Here is a 17313-nt window from a genome sequence, read left to right on the forward strand (position 1 = left end):
CCTGAAATAAAAGTGAGAGGGTAAAACAGCAAAGGTGAATGAAGTCAGAAGAAAGGAAGAGGGAGGGGAGACGGGAGAAGAGCGACAGCGAGGAGGGAAGATGAGAAAAATGACACGGCAAAGTGACAGCAAGATGAAAACGGTCTGATGGGTGGAGACAGTTCGGAGATGAAAATGAGAAAAATGTCAAAACACAACACGATGACAGACAGTTGAGAAAAGGAGGGGGCGGGATGAGGCAAAAGGGCAGGAACAGAAATCCTGGTCTGGGAAATTAACAAATACTGATGGGTAATGATGACGAGGACGGTTGATGAGAGCAGTTGAAAAAGTGTGCCTGTAAAAATAATACTGCAATGATGTGGCGGGGCAAATGATGGACGTATGGAAGGATTGAGGAAGAAGTGGAATCAGGGAAGAAAGCAGGACTTGGTGGGGGAAGAGAGTAGCCGTAAGCGTGACAGAAAACTATGCAATAAAAAAGTGAAAAATGATGGATAAATAAGTAGATAGAAGGGGAGAACGGCAAAAAGGCAAGATGGGAAACAGCAACACTGCTATGATGACAAGATGAAAAATGGTGATTGGATGGATGACAGGTGGGGGAAAGAGCAGGGAAGACAGTGACTGTGGGAGAAAAGAGGAAAACAATGGCAAGAAGGATGAAAAATACAGACAAGAGAAAAAGGCAAAGAACAGGTGATGAGGAAAAAGAGAAGGAGAAGGAGGAGGTGACAGAAGGAATGCAAGAAAAATGCTGAAGACAGAAATGAGAGGAAGCACAACATGCTGACAGTCAGGCAAAAAAACACAAGAGATGGATGAGCAGAAAGGAAATTAGGGTAGAAAAAGAGAAGAAGACATGACTCAATGGAAATGGGAAGATAATGCGAAGCAGAGAGCGAGCCGCGGTAGGAGAGGAATGGCCTTGCACACTAAAGGTAGATAGCAGAAACTTATACTTGAGCTCAGTGTGAAATCTCCCCGGGTACTTTGTTAATATTCAGCAAACGGTCAGAGAAGTAAATTGTTTTGCTTCACACTGATCTGAGCTTCATTAATCCCAGAAGGAGCATCAGAAACACAAAGAGTGCAACACAATCGGGACTTTTAGTTTGGTGTGCTCAAAGTGTTTGACGTAGTTGCTGCTGACAAAAGATGCAGACGAAAGTCCTTACAAAGCCTTGACCAAGGTTATAGTAATAGCTGACTCCCACCTAACCCACCACCTCCATCTTAACAACAGATTTCAATTCAATTCAATTCAGTTTTATCTATAAAGTTCCAATTCACAACAACAGTCTCCTCATGGTGCTTCATAGTTTTCATAACTAAAAACTACAACAATCAGACAAACCCCTATGAGCAAGCCCTTGGCAAGACCGAGAAGGAAAAACTGCCTTTTAACAGGAAGAAACCTCCGGCAGAACCAGGCTTAGGGAGACAAAACACCAAGTGCATCATGGGAAGCCATCAGCAGCCCAGCCCAATTACAGCGTAACTAACAGAGGATTCAGGGTCACCTGATCCAATCCTTACTCTATGCTTTATCAAAAAGGAACGTTTTAAGAATAATCTTAAAGTAGAGTGGGTGTCTGTCTCCTGAACCCAAACTGAGAGCTGGTTCCACAGTGGAAGGGCCTGAAAGCTGAAGGTTCTGTGAAACATGATTCGTGCAAATTATACAAAAAAAAAGAAAAAAGAAAGAAAGAGAAGAAAATCTGTTCTAATCAGTGCTAATGAAAACATGCCCCTATTTTTTTATACCACTCCATTCATCACTGCCATTCTGTTTTTATTCACTGGGCAAACAGTGAAGTGTTTTCCCCTTAATCAGCAAATGAATGGTGAGTAGTGCACTGCCATCAGCTTCGATTGACTTGAATTCTTCTACTGCTATTTGTCTTCTATCACAACTGACAATGATAATGACAATAGAACTGAGTAGCTCTACCCAAAAATAGCGTGCAACATTCATCAAAACACCAGAATGGAAAGATGCACATCTTGGAGAAGCTTTGCAGCACTTTCAAGTGGGGCTGTGTTTACATTTAAATGTGCTATTCGTGATGGCACTCATTTCTTGATGCATGCTCAATAAGCCAGTTGATCGTCAACTTTCTGGGATTGGCACTCGTTAATTTTCAGCTTATAGTCTCTTTTCTTTACACATTCCTAAAAGAGCTACTTTGGGCTGCTTCCTTATTCACGAGGGGTCGCCACAGTGGGTAGCGCTGCATGTTTGATTTGGCAGATTTTTCACGCCGGATGCTCTTCCTGATGCAACCCCGAAGGGATTTGTGTCTCCAACCCTACCAAATTTCAAAATAATAATGATAAGAAGACATTCACTGTTTTTTAAAAGTGGTCTATTTATGTTGAATATTGAATTTGAAGCATGCGTACTCAACTTCACAGCTTATATTTAACAGAATGGTGTTTCTTCTTCAAGGCAATCAAAGCCTGGTGGATTTCATGCCTTGCTCGGCCCATTCAAGCATCCAGCACTTCATTTGAATTACAGCGTGTGCGCCTCAAGAGCAGCATGACCTTGCTTAATTCAATATGAAGGGGGGGTTTTAAAAAAAACTCAGCCTAATTGAATATGAAACCACCTCTGCAGTAAAAAATAACGGCACCATTCAGCGTCACAAGATCCTATTGGTTAAGACGGGCTGAAAAGTACAGCTCATAGCTTGGAGTTCATTAAATCAGCATTATAACAAGGAGGATGACACTCCAAGATGGGAACTGAGAGTGGATGTACCAGAACACACATGCACACGCGTGCACACACACACACACACACACACACACACATATTTATATGATTGTGTGTGTGCGCAAAGATGGAAAGTGGGTGCAGTGGGTGAGTCAGCAGCACATGTTTAATGCTGAAACAAATTTAGATCTTTGCATCCACACAAACACGTACCAACCCATAATCTCAGTTTGGTTACAACTCTGTCTTTACCCTGCACATCCACCCACCCACATACACACACGCATACACACACACACCCAGGAAAACTTTGCACCATTCAGACATCGACCATCTTGACCTCACCACGATGAATGGCTCTTATTCAATATGGAGAAAAAAAACACATTCTTTCTCCACCATACACACACACACACACAGACACGCGCGCGCGCGCGCGCGCGCGCACACCCTTGACTCAGTCATGAAGCACCAGCTGCACCCACCCCACCCTTACTCATGGGACAGTTGCCTTGGTAACGGCAACCATGCCGACATAATTTCAAAGCTGGGGGGGGTTGGGTCTGTGTTGTGTTGAGGGGTGTCTCTTGGACTCTACACCCCCCTACCACCCAGGTCTCTTATACACACACACACATAATAATAATCTGGTCCACACCTCTCATCAACACAGGAATGATGGAGTGTTGTTCCAAGACATCAAGCCATTTAGGTAATGGGAGGGCAAACAAACACAGACAAGCTTTCATGCATACCACTGACCACATGCATTTACAGATATTTCACAATGCAGCAAGCATCATCTGTGACCCTGTCCGCCTGTTTGTCTGCCCCTGACAACATTCAGCAGGATGTTTACACACAGACACCCACCATCACCAGAATCTCTGGCCATTATCAGCAAAGCGCGGTGATGGAAAGTCAACCAATTTCACCTCACACCCCCATAAAGCTCCAGAATGGAGGTGTCTGAAAAGTCGCAGTCAGAGCGCAAGAGAAAGACCAAAGTTTTGTCCGTGGCAGTTTGTGAAGAGTTTATCGACCCAGATGCAATACGCTTTTTGAGACAGCGGTCTTTTCAGAAGCTCGGAATTACAATTGATTTCTTTCTTCTTTTTTTGTTGTTGTTGTTAAACGGATTCTCTGCTCCCTTCAAATCAAACTGAAAGCTGGAAAAACCATCTGATACCAAGATAGGGGGTTGTCACGTGGCACACAAAGACGAGCAAGGTGAGAAATACATCAGATGTGGATAGCAGGGCGTAAAGTAGAGAGTGAAGGTAATTACTGTTTTCTCCCTCTCTTTAACCTTTCTTTGTAGTGACCTTTCATAATAAAAGACTTACTTACTCTTCGACCATGTTGTACTATTCTCACTAGTCTACCAAGAAAACCATTGATCACAGAAATCTGATGGATTGTAGTAGTTATGGCACTATAGAGGGAGAGACGTGCTAAAAACTGCCTTACTTCCTCAACCCTGCATACACCTGTATAGTGTTATCAAAAGCTGTCCCACTGAAGTGACGTGAGTCTTAAAGAGACAAGACAAAGCAGAGATAATTAAAAGTGTAACTCTAATATATTAAAACGGAACCAACTACTTCTGATCCATCAAAGCACTACAATCTGCTCTTTTGCCACACACTCAAACACACACAAATGCACACTTGCCAGTGCAAGCTCTTGCAGAGTTCAACCACTCTTATCAGCATCAAACTGACAGGGAGGTCAATGAGGGTCGTGACCTCTGATCGGAGCCAATTGGCCTCTGACTCCTGTCACTTGGAATCAAAGACGCAAAAGGTTAAGATGTAAAAGAACAGACACGCTAAGAAATAAGCCTACAGGTCAGTCCAGACGCACATACACAGACACACACACAGATTTTGTCTCTGCATGAATGGTTCTTTTATATTAGTGCAACAATCTGCCTGTCCTTATTCGCCTTCGGTAAGTGTTATTATTTACATACTATTCATTTTGAGGGTCTGTGTGTGTGTTTCTATGTGTGAGTGGCTGGATATTTTGGTCCACGGTGAACATTAGATTAAAGGTTGCTGGTCATGGGAGCTCTGATGGACCTTGATATGATTAGTGCAAATGTGCGGCGTGTGATCCGGCTAAGAACATTCCTGCATTGCACATATCGGACTCGCATGCACGCGCACATGATATGCGCGCACAAAAGATTGCATATTATGATCAAACGAACATGATTTTTTTGCTGATCAAGCTGGTTTCAAATCCAATTTAGCTCGATAGTGTTTGTTTAAGACGTTTAAGGCAGAAAATGTTCAGTATGTTTGTCGTTCTCTCTGTTTTACAAGCCCTGACGCAGCAAACTATGCTAATCATAGGCTCTGTATGCATTATGTCATTTGCTACATAATTCACAGACGACATTCATATGACACTAAATAGAGACTTCGAAATGAGTTCTAATTTACTTTCTATAAATAACTCAGCTATAGATGTCAGGACTACACTATAGGGATTGATTCAGACACAGTGCAGTGACTGGTCTGCACTCTGCAGCAGAGGCAACCTGCTGTGTACGTGTGCAGCTTACAACAAAGAATGAAAAATCACTGAAGAAACAGATGAGTGTAAAACTTAAGTTTTCATGACACCTCCTCTTACAGAGGATGGTTACTGGTACTAGTTACAGCCTGTCAGGAGCTCAGTTTGGAGCTAATTTTCTTGTGCAGAGAGTATTTGTCTTGGCATCTGTCTTCTGGAAGTACCTTTCATAACAAATTTAGTAGATGGTCAGAAGCGCTGCTTGTTACATGAGAAGAAAAAAAGGCATAACTTCAAAACTGAACAGATAAGTGGCCCGTAGAGATTTCTGTGTGTGGGTTTATACATCCACTTTGGCGTTCCACCCCAACAGTCACATCAGGAGCAGGAGGAAGAACAGAAGTGAAACATGGAGAAAAAAGAAAATGCAGTTCCTCAAATGGTCACTTAAGGCTGGCTCCAAAAGGAAGTCATTTGTATGCCAGGGAATACAAAAGACATTTGTATTCTACAGTATGAGAGTTATTTGGTACTAATATTATAAGTTATAAGTTATTTGGTACTAATTATTTTGTACTTCTGTACAGCACTTTGGTCAGCGTTGCTGTTGTAATTAAATGTGCTATATAAATAAAACAAACTTGAACTAATTCCCCATATGCCCACACATTGTAATGCCAAACTTCAGAACTGAAATAAATTGCTGGAATTTACAGCCTGGTACAGAAAAACAACAACAATATCTATACTCTATACTATAGACAATATTTCAATTCATGACGACTTTAAGAGCTCATTTTGAATCCAGGTGGAAGCCAGCACAGGTGGCTGTTTGATTTCCTGTCTGCTAGGCCTCACCTCCACTAATGTGAGTCAGTGAAGTGTGCCTCTGAACTATTTTATGGCGTCTTCTGAAGTTTGGTGGTTTGATCCTTGGATGCTTCAGTCTCCATGCCAAATAACCTTGGGCAAGTTATTGAACCCTGAGTTGCTCCTAATTCATTCATCGGAGTGTGAGTGTTAGAAAGTACAAAAGTCTCTGAACACTAATTACCGCTTATGTGTGTAACACTCCTACTATTTATGGATGCAGCTTGCTAACCAAATTTGCTGGTGCCAGATGATAACTTAGCTCTCTGATCTAAATATGGGTCACTGCTGCCTCCACAGAGACTAAGATGCAGTGCTAAAACCAAGTCTTCAGAAGGGCCTGGCCCACAAACCGATGGGTGACATCATGTTTTGTACTTCCATTTCTTTCTTTCTTTCTTTTTTTAACATATTCTCTGCAGTTCTAACTTTATGACTTATTTTGTTTGATGTTTGAGATTTCCTCTTATGGACGTGACTCTGTGCTCTGAGCTCAGGTGGGCTGTCAAGGTGAGGCTGGCAGCCAAGGTGCAGGGATGACACTGAGAAGCATCAATTTGACACACAGTACAGCGAATGCCAGCACAGCTTTTCCATGCCAGCATCAGAGGAACACATCATGAGTACGTGACTATGCGCACCGCTGGACAGGTGAGCTGATTTCATTAGCGAGCAGGAGGTTTCAAGAACGGAAACTTTCCCTGCTGAGTGAGGAACTTGCAAGCTATTTCAAGAAGAACAGAAGAGGTCTGCAACTCTTTCAAAAGTTGGTACTGACACGTTTGAAAAGTGAGTGGCATACAAGAGAAAATTGAAAGAAAAAGATGATGAAAGAATCAAGTTGCTATTTCAATCGTTATCTCACTCCCGGGAGTCCAGCTTTGTTATTTTCCTGGTGTCTTATTGCAATCTCTTCCACATCCAGACACTCCACTTATAGCTGCGTGCACACACAAGCGACACTTATCATTAATCTATCCAATTATTAGCTCATGGCCTAAACCATTGTCCATTTATAAGCTGCATACAGTGTGTGTGTGTGTAGTTTTGTGCGACTGCTTTTGTCTGTCTGTTCGTCTACCCGCTGAGCCCTGGGGAACTTTAGCTGTCTGGTGCGGCGTTCCCAGGGGGAGGACTTTGTTAGCTGCGCCATCGGGGAGGGGGTAGTCTTGGTGGGGGCGAGGAAACCGGGGCACATTTCCTGTGGAAATGGGGTTATCACTTCACCAATTACTGGTGCAATTACAGTGGGAGGCCTGCAGAAGCCTGGGAACAAAGCCCATAGGCACACAGATGGGCATTCGATGTGGGGACATGCACGAGCAGTATGTGCACACAAAATCTTTTCTAGCTCGCAATAAAATCTAATTGTCTCCTTGTTTTTTCTCCCTTTCATGCCAAGTTCTTGCTACTTTGCATCTCTCACAAAGCCCGACTGTGTTACAGAGGGTGATCGCGCCGCCTTAAGCTCCCGCTGAGTGTCAGAATCCACAATGAGCAATAATGATGAATGAAACTCTGATGTCCGACGTGAGGCGTCCCAGATGCCGAATTAATCATCTGCAAAATAACACGCAGTACACAACATGAATCTGGAATGCCGAGCACTGTTCAACCAGACTGCACATAGACTCGGCTGACATTCAGTAATCATACCTCTGTCTTTTTTGAAATACTCCATTTTTAATTTTTCTTACTGTTCCGCACAGGCTCAACTCTTCTATCACATCGAAAACATATGCGCCCACACACATACACGCAAACATACCAGAGCGGAATTATAGCCAAACACACAGACACGCACTATATCTGGACTGTGTCACCAAGAGACCAGACCCACGTGGATAGCTTGACCTTTGACCCTAGAGGGAACGATTATTCATCATCATCATCACTAGACTGTTCGTTTAGGTCGCTGTGCCGCTACACGCACACACTGGAGTCCATCCGCTGTTTACTTTTACTCTAATTTGTTTGTTTTTTTATTCTAATTAATGTAAATGAAGGATCACTGAGAACTCATTGTTTTCGTCTTTCGCTTCATATTCTCACAGTTATACGCAGCCTAGTGTGGGGACCTCAGTGCAGACCAATGTTCTGGGTTAACTCATTTGCTAATGGCAACAAAAACAAATGTTTTGCATTGGACAGCTGAAGTTTGTCTATTTTCCCACCCTGAGCTTCACAATCTGAAACACAAAGAACCTTAAAAGACATTTAGGACTGCTGAAGTTAGTGCTTAGCTCCTGTTTCTCAAAAAAGAACAGTTTTGTAATCCATTAATAGTGAAAACGTATAGATTATAAGCTATTTGGAGAAAATGGACAAAAATCCAAAAGGCATGTGATAATTTTTTTCCTCCTTCAGATTCAGTTGAGTCAGTGTGACATCTGTCTGTGATTCTGCTGACTCTGAGTCTTCAAGTTCATGACTCTGCAGTGGGCTCATCCAAAGAGGAAACAATTGCCCTTAGTGGCCTGGACTGGTGACAGAGTCTTAAATAAAATCACCACTGTGTTGTTTCATAGACTGTGAGGCAACACATCACTGCTGATGAGCTTGCTCTGCAGCACAATCGTCATCCACACTGACCTGTTAATGTGAAAAATGGCTACTAGATGCGTAGCGTGCTTCATGGATATTTTTTTAAATGGGCAGCCATGAAGACAAGTAGCTGTCCCCTGACGGTTGTGGACAGCCGTGATGTCTACAGCGATTTACAGGCAACTTTGAGGGTCAAACTTGTGAAGACTCTCTACTCTAAAGCCAGCCCAGATGATCAAACGCATTATCTGTTACTCTGCATCCTCTTGCTTCTTAACAGGAAAAGGAAGTCTGACTTCCAACCTTTTGTGGCACATGTCTGATCTTTCCACTGCTGCTAAAACAGAGAGAATCTTATTCTTGTGGTTTCTGCTTCTTTTGCAGAGACATGGGAACGTCAGATCGGTAACATGAGAGGTTAAAGATCGGCTGTAGTCACAAACATTTTTAAAATACTCTCAGTGAGCCTCGACCTTAGAAGTCCTTCACAGTCAGTCTAAAAACAACTGACTGAGGAAGCGTGGTCGACTGATTCTAGATGTCCTATGCTTTCATTCAAAAGGTGAAAAATAATTAAAAATGACTGTTCATGAAAATGGGCATAGAACAGAAAGTAAAATCCAGACATAATCATAGACTATAGTCTCGATTACAGATGGATTTTAAGAGAGAAAACTTTAGTTTAAACACAAATATACATTTCCAGCCACTTCCTGTTAATATACCTCTGTATCCTCTACATTTACACTCACATCCTCCATCTCCAGCTTGGCCTAAACTACACCTAATGAGGTAAACTAACGGTCAGAGTAGATCTTAGCACTATTGATCCCATCTGTTTCTGGCTTGCAGCTGATGAAGACCTCAAGTGTGTTTTGTGGATTAAAATCCCACAATACCACAGAAATACTGCTAACGTGAAGGAAAGCTGTGAGAAATATACATCTGGACAAAGATGAAGACCAAAATCACAGAAAACAGCCCAATAAAACTTTTCCCCCTCCATTCATGACTCTGAAGCGTCAGCTCATTAAAAAATATTGAGCTTCTTTTGTTGTTTGCGTCTTTACTGAGTTTCCCCCTGTCTGGCTTTCAGTACACAGTAGAACAAAGTTAAACTCCCTAAACAACACCTGAATAATGGGAGTAAAAATTCAGTCTCACACTGCTTGAAAAGACTTGCTGACACACAGAAAGAACCACAGAGGAATGGTTGGAAACTCAGCTCTAGCTTATTGACAGCAGGTCAGATTGGAGCAAATTAATACTTGAGGGAAATTGAAGAAATATGAAGCTTGTGGATTTTTATTTAATGACTGGCTAAAGATAGCGCTCACATATTAACACCAGAAACCTCCGGAGGGTAAATTTACAGCATGTCCACTGTTGTCATGGGTTGCTGTTGCCAAAGCAAGGGTGTAATTAGACTCTATTCACGTCTCTGTCCAGAAACAGGAGAAACCCGTCCACCTCAGAGTCCCTTAATCAGGGTTTTTTTTTAAGTCTTAGCAAGTACTTAAAGTTTAGTGTAGGTCTTCCAAATATTCTGGAGGAATCATTTTAAACAGCAGAGGAGGGTGAAGTCTTTTCAAAAGCCTCGGTAGCAGCTATACTTTTCAAATTAGTCTGCAAGCAAGCAGCTAGTAAATTAAGGTCTTCTTCCAGAGAAAAGGCAGTCTTAGTTGAGTCTTTTATGAAGCGTGGGATGAGCAAACAGCTGCCGTTTGACTTCAGCAGTGACAGGCAACAACTGCGCCACCATTGGGGCCTGGTACCATTAAAATTAATAACAGAGACTATCCGGATTCTGTGCCAGATACCCATCCCAGTGAAATCCAAGTCTCAGCAACATCCTCAGCCCAGAGCCTGGAAAGCACTGGCCTAGATAGAAACAGATCTGAAAGAATAAATGAATAATGAAATATTTCTTGATTTTAATATCCCTCTGAAGGCTTTTGTGCTTTATTGGGACAGGCGGAAAGAGAAAGGTCAGGCTGGAGAGAGGAGACGAACTTTTGCACGCCAGTCAAGCGAACAAGGAACAAAACAGATTACTGTTCCTAACCTGGAATCTCAACACAGCAGTGAAATAAAAGTAAGCCGAGGTCGAGTGCTAACTGTTTATCTGCTTCTCTCGGCTGGAAAACACGCTAAGATGTATTTATACTTAATGGTAATCCATTAAGCTACAGATTAAGCTAATGAGCCTGAATAGCACTAAAATCTGGGATTCCAAATATCTGTGATCTGTGAGGTGAGAACATCAAGTTTAAAACCAATAAACCGTCCTATCTTTTTGGAACAACCTGCATTTTCTTTCTACAATCTCTCTCTACTCATTTAAGGCAAACAGTGGCCACATATGCTGACAGCTGCTGGTTTGTGTGTCTCACAGACAACACAGCTGCATAATAAATGTCCTTCTGCGTTATCAAAACCAGTCAGCTCGTGGATGGGCAATGCCAGGGCTTTAACCGTCCTTAAATATCACAGAGATAAAAATGAAACTATTTAAGGATTTATCTTAACTATAGCTTTTTCTGTAGCAACATTTTCTCTCTTAGAAAACCCAGATTGAGTCCCGCGGACAAGCGCATGAGCAAACATGCATCTGGACGTTGATGAACGAATCTACTGTGTATAATAACCACACAATTTGCATTTTAATAGCATGCAATTTAAAACGACTCATTACGTTCACATTACAATGTGGGCATTTGTCCAGAGAGAAACTGCGGGATGAGTAAAATGCCCGGATTACGCCACATCACAAGGAATCAGTAGTTTAAAGGTGAGCCATCAAAGCCAGTGTCTCCATTCACACCAAGCAAACTCTGACTTCATTCCAATTCACTACAGAGACTGACTGCTATTAAATGTCTATGGCAAACCAATTGATGAAGTGAATGCCACATGAATAAAACATGACTCAGCCTCTGTGTGAGTTAATAGGTTCGAATTCACTTAGATAAGCCAGCCGCAGCTCCTCTGAGGCTTTTATGAAGTTTTGCTGTGGTAATGTGGCGAGGATGATATTCTCATCCTCGCCACATCATCGTGATGCTTCCTTTAGTTTCAGAGTTGGAAGGGTGGTTGGTGCTGATGCAGCTGTAAGGGACTGCTTTCTTCTTTAGGAACTTGTAATGATTGTGTTTTTGTACACATACACATTTGTGTAGCTGCGTTCGGGTATACAGCGTTACTGTGTGCGTGAAGTCTCACATGCTGCATCCAGAGTAATTATTTTATAGGGTCTTCATGCAGCAATCCACCAAACAGGTTTCACATAACACATTCCTAAGCAAATGTGTACGTCTGCATGTGTGCGGGGGACACAGATCGTATCTATAACTGCCATTTTCCCTCAAGAAATGCACACTATCACTGACTGAATGGCCGGGATAATGGACTCATTATACATAAGTGTGTCTGTGTGTGTATTGGCGAGTGAATAAATGGGATCATTTAGCCATTAAGAGATAGGTGGGGGTTAGGAGGTAATCAAGCGTGCATTTAAGTATTTAAAGCTGTTTTGTTTTGTTTTTTTTAATTCTGAGACACACACAAAGCTGTTTGGTCAGTTATATTTCTCAGTAAAAGGTAAAAGGACCTTTGTCATATATATATATATATATATCACTGCAGTTTTCAGAGATACTGCAGGATACTACATGCCTCCAAACCCAGTGACTGAGAATTCAAGTCACATCTGTTGTGGTTCATAGCAAAGTTGATAACACAAACTGTCTCCACATATATACCCCGCCAGAGCCCCAGTGGCCTAACGGATAAGGCACTGGCCTCCTAAGCCAGGGATTGTGGGTTTGAGTCCCATCTGGGGTGAACATGGTGTTTTTTAAAGTAGCTCAGACAAGGCTTGTGGTTGTAGTTTAAAAAAAAAAGAACAAAGTAACATTCGCTGTCAGTTGGAAATAATTATCTCACATGCTCTATCCACCACAATCTCCTCCTACACTGCCTTGGCCAACTTTATAATAACTAACATCTTTTCTTGCTGCTGTAAAATTATTACAGTGACTTTTTGGGCCATTTGCTGAATGAACCAATAGTTTTTTTCTTGAAATCTAAGAAAACACCCATCAACTTATCCAGTCATTATTCTAGACACAGACTCGGGATTGTGAACAGCAGGCATGACTGACAGCAGAGGAAGCATGCTAGTTCAATGATCCAGGGGTCAATAAGGCTAGTGAGCGTTAGCATTGTTGTTTCATTACATCACTGCTTTTGTCCCATGGTCCCAATGTTGTACGCCCTTTCACATTCTGAACTGTCTCATCAGCAGTGCTGCTACTGAGGCACCAACTCAGTGGATAAAATTTTTTTGTTTTTGTTTTTTTTTGTCTCCTGTACCTTTTCCCTCAGTTGTCTATTTTACTTCTATTACTTCATCATCAATTTACTGCTGCTGTACCACTCACTTGAGTCTGAGGGATGCTTTTGGTTTCTGCTTCAAAGCTCTTTGTAGTAGCCAATTTTCTCCAGTGATAGGGTGAAATACTTCACTTAAATCTCAGCCTGTACTGTTTTTTCTCTTTTAGTTAATCATCTGCTGTGCATCCCAAAGGAAAAGGAAAAGCTAAATGTACAGTGTCTCTAAGCGGCCAAAAAATATTTCGAGTAATTACAGCAATTCCATGACAAAAACAAAAAATCTCCTCCTTGTGTCTGAGGAAAACCTCTGTGGTGATGAGAAGGGAAATGACCACAGTATAGAGCTCCCACAGAGAGGCAGGAAGAGCGTGCACGCGCACACAAACAAAAACAAATGTGTACAACAGCATGATGGTGGGCACCACAGTAAACACATCATACTTTTCTTTTTGTTCTCTTTCCAGAGACGAGCATATTGACCGCTGTAGATAGGAAACACACATACAGACACATATATACATACGCACACGCACACCTACACCGCTGCTGTTCAAGGATGCGAGGATTCGTCTCAACATAATACACAACAAAAAGTAAAATGGGCAGAAATCCTGGAAATGAAGCTGCTCTATTTAGGTACATATGCAGAAGCCTTTAAACACATGCACCAACACGCCAACACTCACACACTCCATATTCCTGTCCAAGAATATGCAGCCATATATATTCAAGGACATGCAGGCACCTATTGTATCACAATCACTCAATCGAAGCTACTCCAGATTCCATTAGAGCCAAACTCCCCCCTGGGAGAATCCAAAAGGATTCCCCTTCTCCCTCTCTCTTTACTTTCTAGGTCACAATTGGTCGACTCCAGATTTAAAGTACGGATTCTACAGCATCTTTCGGCTTATGCAAGGATGTGTAATCAGCTGGTGTCGTAATCAACGGTGGCTCCGGTAAACATGATTAAAGGGAGTTGAGTTTACCTCGCTGTAACTAAAGGCCTCAAAAATCCTTTTCATTTGAAAGGGATTCGCCAGAGCCGCGAGGGCAAACGCTGAAATCCAAATCCTGTTTTAATTACAGGATTTTGCTTTCACAAAACTTTTGACCGTCACATTTGTTATCCTCAAACAGCAAAACCCCAAAACGGGTCAAAGCATTTAGTCCTGCCCTATTCAGTGGTGACAAGAGCATCTATAGCTACAGTGTTTGTTACGCACACATCATCCTAGAGTCCCCTTGTTTCTTCAGCGAGGCAGACCCCACCCAACTGCTGCATCCACGAGGGTAAAGTAAACAGTAAAACTGGAGCAGCTGATGCAGAACAGCACCACCTTGTAGTAGTCAAAATCAACTCCGGTTCACCAACGCATCAGCCTGTAACAGCATAGTTCATGCGACATGCTGCACAGTGATACAAGTGCATGGAGAAAGAGGAAAAAATGTGTAACGCACACAGAAGCACAATGCAGTTCTCCACCGACAAACAGCTGAAACTTCAAGTGGCTACAGCTGTCCTTTCCCTTTTTTTAAGAGGAGGTTCTGTTATGTGTGTCCTTCCACCACTGCGTGGACCTCACTACAGCGGACAGATCGGCCCGGGGCCAAGAAATAATTAATTCACTGATGATCTGAATCTGGGATTTCTGCCATGAGATAATTATTTCTTTGTTAGCCATAACTGAAACTAACAGACAAGGACACATTTCCAAATCCTGGAGGAGGGGGCGAGGTGGGGTGACGGGAGGTTTGAGGTGCTGTCATGGAGAAGGTCTTTCGAGTTTGAAACTTCATTAACGAAGTGCTTCAGAGGGGCTGGCAAAAGATTTGAGCTTGACAGGAAATTAATCTCGAGTCGATAAAGTAGGCTTTGCACATGAATTCTCCATGCTTTCGTTATGCTTTAGAAAAACTTCTCGATTGATAAGGATAACACTGTAATTGGGTATTTTTGCCAAAGAAGCAGCATGTACAGGTTTTCTCATAATGCTGTTCAAGCTGTTCAAACCAAAATACAACGGGAAGAAGAAGCAGCATGACTTTTTGTCTGGCAAAGTCCCAGTTTAGCCAAGAGAAATCAGAGACAAACACTAAAATAATTACCCAAACTGCCAGCAGCAAACATCCTCCACACTATCCCACTTGACTGGCTGGTTCATCTTTACCTGCCGTGCCTTCTACAGTTACACTTGCACTCTATTTTCTTGTGCAATAAGAGCTTATCTGAAATACTCTTATGAGTGCTGCATTTAAATCGGTTCTTTCATTTCTTCTTTTCTTTCCCGGACTTTTGTTTTTTATGTCATTTGCCACGTCTGACATGTGGTTTTACAAAGACTCTTAACTTGCAAGAATATGCTGTTATTATTCAAAAGTGACAAAAGGACAAAAGCACTACTTTTCACTTAAAGTGTCAGACCTCACAGTGAAAGGAGGAAGCAAGGTGGGGCTAAAGATACGGCTGTCACACTCTGAACCTGACTACTGGAGGATGATTGATTAAATACAGGTGGTTAGAGAGTTGGAGGACAATATAGGAAAGAAAAGGGCTGATGGAGACAGGTACATGAACAGAAAGGCTTTGTATAATTTATACATGAATTGCATAACAGTGTGTGGGCATTAATAGAAGGACAAAGAAAGAAAAGTGGGAAAAAATGTGAAGCGGTACATGATTCCAGCCACCTGCATGTACGTGTGGGGAACCAAGACTTGAAACACTAAAGGAAACATAAAGAGAAATGCTCAGAAATGGACGTGCTGCTTCTTACCAGGGTGTGTGAACTGCAGTCTGGGTTGAGATGCTCTCCACGCTCCTGTCAAGGTGGCACCGAGGTGGGCTAGCAGGACCACCACCAGCAATTGCATCCTTCTCCTCATCGCACACGGGGAGTCCAAGTCCAGCTTCAAATGTACTGAATTCTGGCAACTGACACACTAACTCAGTGTAGAACTCAGAGAAAGGGCTAAACTGCCTGCCAAAGTAAACTGTGAAGTCCCAGTGATGTCCAAGTGTGTCAGGCTTAAGTCCAGATCCTTAAAATGATTCACAGTTTTTCACAGGAAGGTAAGAAGTAGCACGCACACTCAAACTTTACCATCTTTGTGTCCGCGATGCTATCTGTGCACGCACGCGTCAGAGATGGAGGCAAAACGTACTCCAAGAAAATGAGTGAGTCGTCTCTCTGCTGCCTCCTCGCAGCCTGACAGCTCTCTACTGTTCTGTCTCTCGTCCCGGCTCCTCTCTACATGTGCTCGCTGTCTCCCTCCCTCCCTCCCTCTCTCTCTCTCTCTCTCTCTCTCTCTCAGGAAGGAGAAGAAAAATCCGAGATCTTTGTGGCCACACATATGCAGACGTGCTCGCCTATTCACTCCGCTCCAGGAAAACCTTGTTAAAGTGGAACTGAGACGGAGGAAATCAGCTTTCATCTTTATGCACCATTCTCTTAGTCTCTCTCCCGACCTCTCCTTATTGCGCTTACTCTCTCGCTCACTCTTTTTCTTTTCTTCTGATGGCTTTATACTTATCAAAAAATAAATAGAATAAGAAAAAGTGGCTGATAAAAGATTATGGAAACTTTTTTTTAAAGCAACAGGTATAGACACATGTTTATTGTGTTAACCACTCAATGAAAATAGGTTTTGAGAATCGATTAAGAATAAATCTACTTTTTATGAGAGGCGAAAAAGGGTTTTAGCGTTTCTATGAACCGCAGGTTCCAGCCTCAGGACTGCGTTCAGGTGAGACCAACTCATGAAACACAATCAGGGACCGAGCCAAGAGGTGCACTAAAAGTAAATGAGTGAGATCTTACAATCAGTTCCAAAACAACCCACGCAAAACACCAAACTCTACCCCTCAGTCTCTTTCCTTATCCTCATTATTTTCTCTTTTTCCACTCCTAACCCAAATGCAATCATTACCGAGCCCGTGCCTTCTCTCCTGCTCTGTTATTTTCATTAGATACCGACTCACTGGAGTACAGCTGCGCCGGGCTGAATTTTTCACCAGCTCAAGTTCAATCACAGGCTAGCGGGGACAATTTATTCATTCTCCTGGATAAATAATGAATTTAGGTTACGTGCAAATGAACAAGTATATGCTCCCTCTGAGGATTTCTGCTTTGTAAATGATTTATTCTCCGAGCTTGTTTGTTATTGCATAATTAGTGCAGGTTTTTCTTTAAATATGACCCAGCGGTTTAATTATGTGATTAGATGTCCTCTGTCTTGGTGTTTACACAACCTCATAA

The 17313-nt window shown here is 42.3% G+C and overlaps 1 protein-coding gene and 1 non-coding gene across 3 annotated transcripts in view; one reads left to right on the forward strand and one right to left on the reverse strand.

The window, feature by feature from the left end:
* The window catches only part of sema3h (sema domain, immunoglobulin domain (Ig), short basic domain, secreted, (semaphorin) 3H), a 49082-nt gene extending 32804 nt beyond the window's left edge, over positions 1 to 16278 (reverse strand). For both annotated transcript variants that reach the window (XM_005730711.1, XM_005730710.1), the window contains exon 1: positions 15832 to 16278. In XM_005730711.1, coding sequence (XP_005730768.1) covers positions 15832 to 15940 — 109 coding nt within the window. In that variant the 5' untranslated portion in view covers positions 15941 to 16278. The remainder of the gene's footprint in view (positions 1 to 15831) is intronic.
* Positions 12430 to 12502, forward strand: trnar-ccu (transfer RNA arginine (anticodon CCU)). The gene has a single exon. It is a non-coding gene; the product is annotated as a tRNA-Arg (tRNA).
* Positions 16279 to 17313: the final 1035 nt, after the last annotated feature.

Source organism: Pundamilia nyererei, unplaced genomic scaffold, assembly GCF_000239375.1.
Source record: "Pundamilia nyererei isolate P.nyererei 1_Seehausen unplaced genomic scaffold, PunNye1.0 scaffold00039, whole genome shotgun sequence".
Taxonomy (NCBI): domain Eukaryota; kingdom Metazoa; phylum Chordata; class Actinopteri; order Cichliformes; family Cichlidae; genus Pundamilia; species Pundamilia nyererei.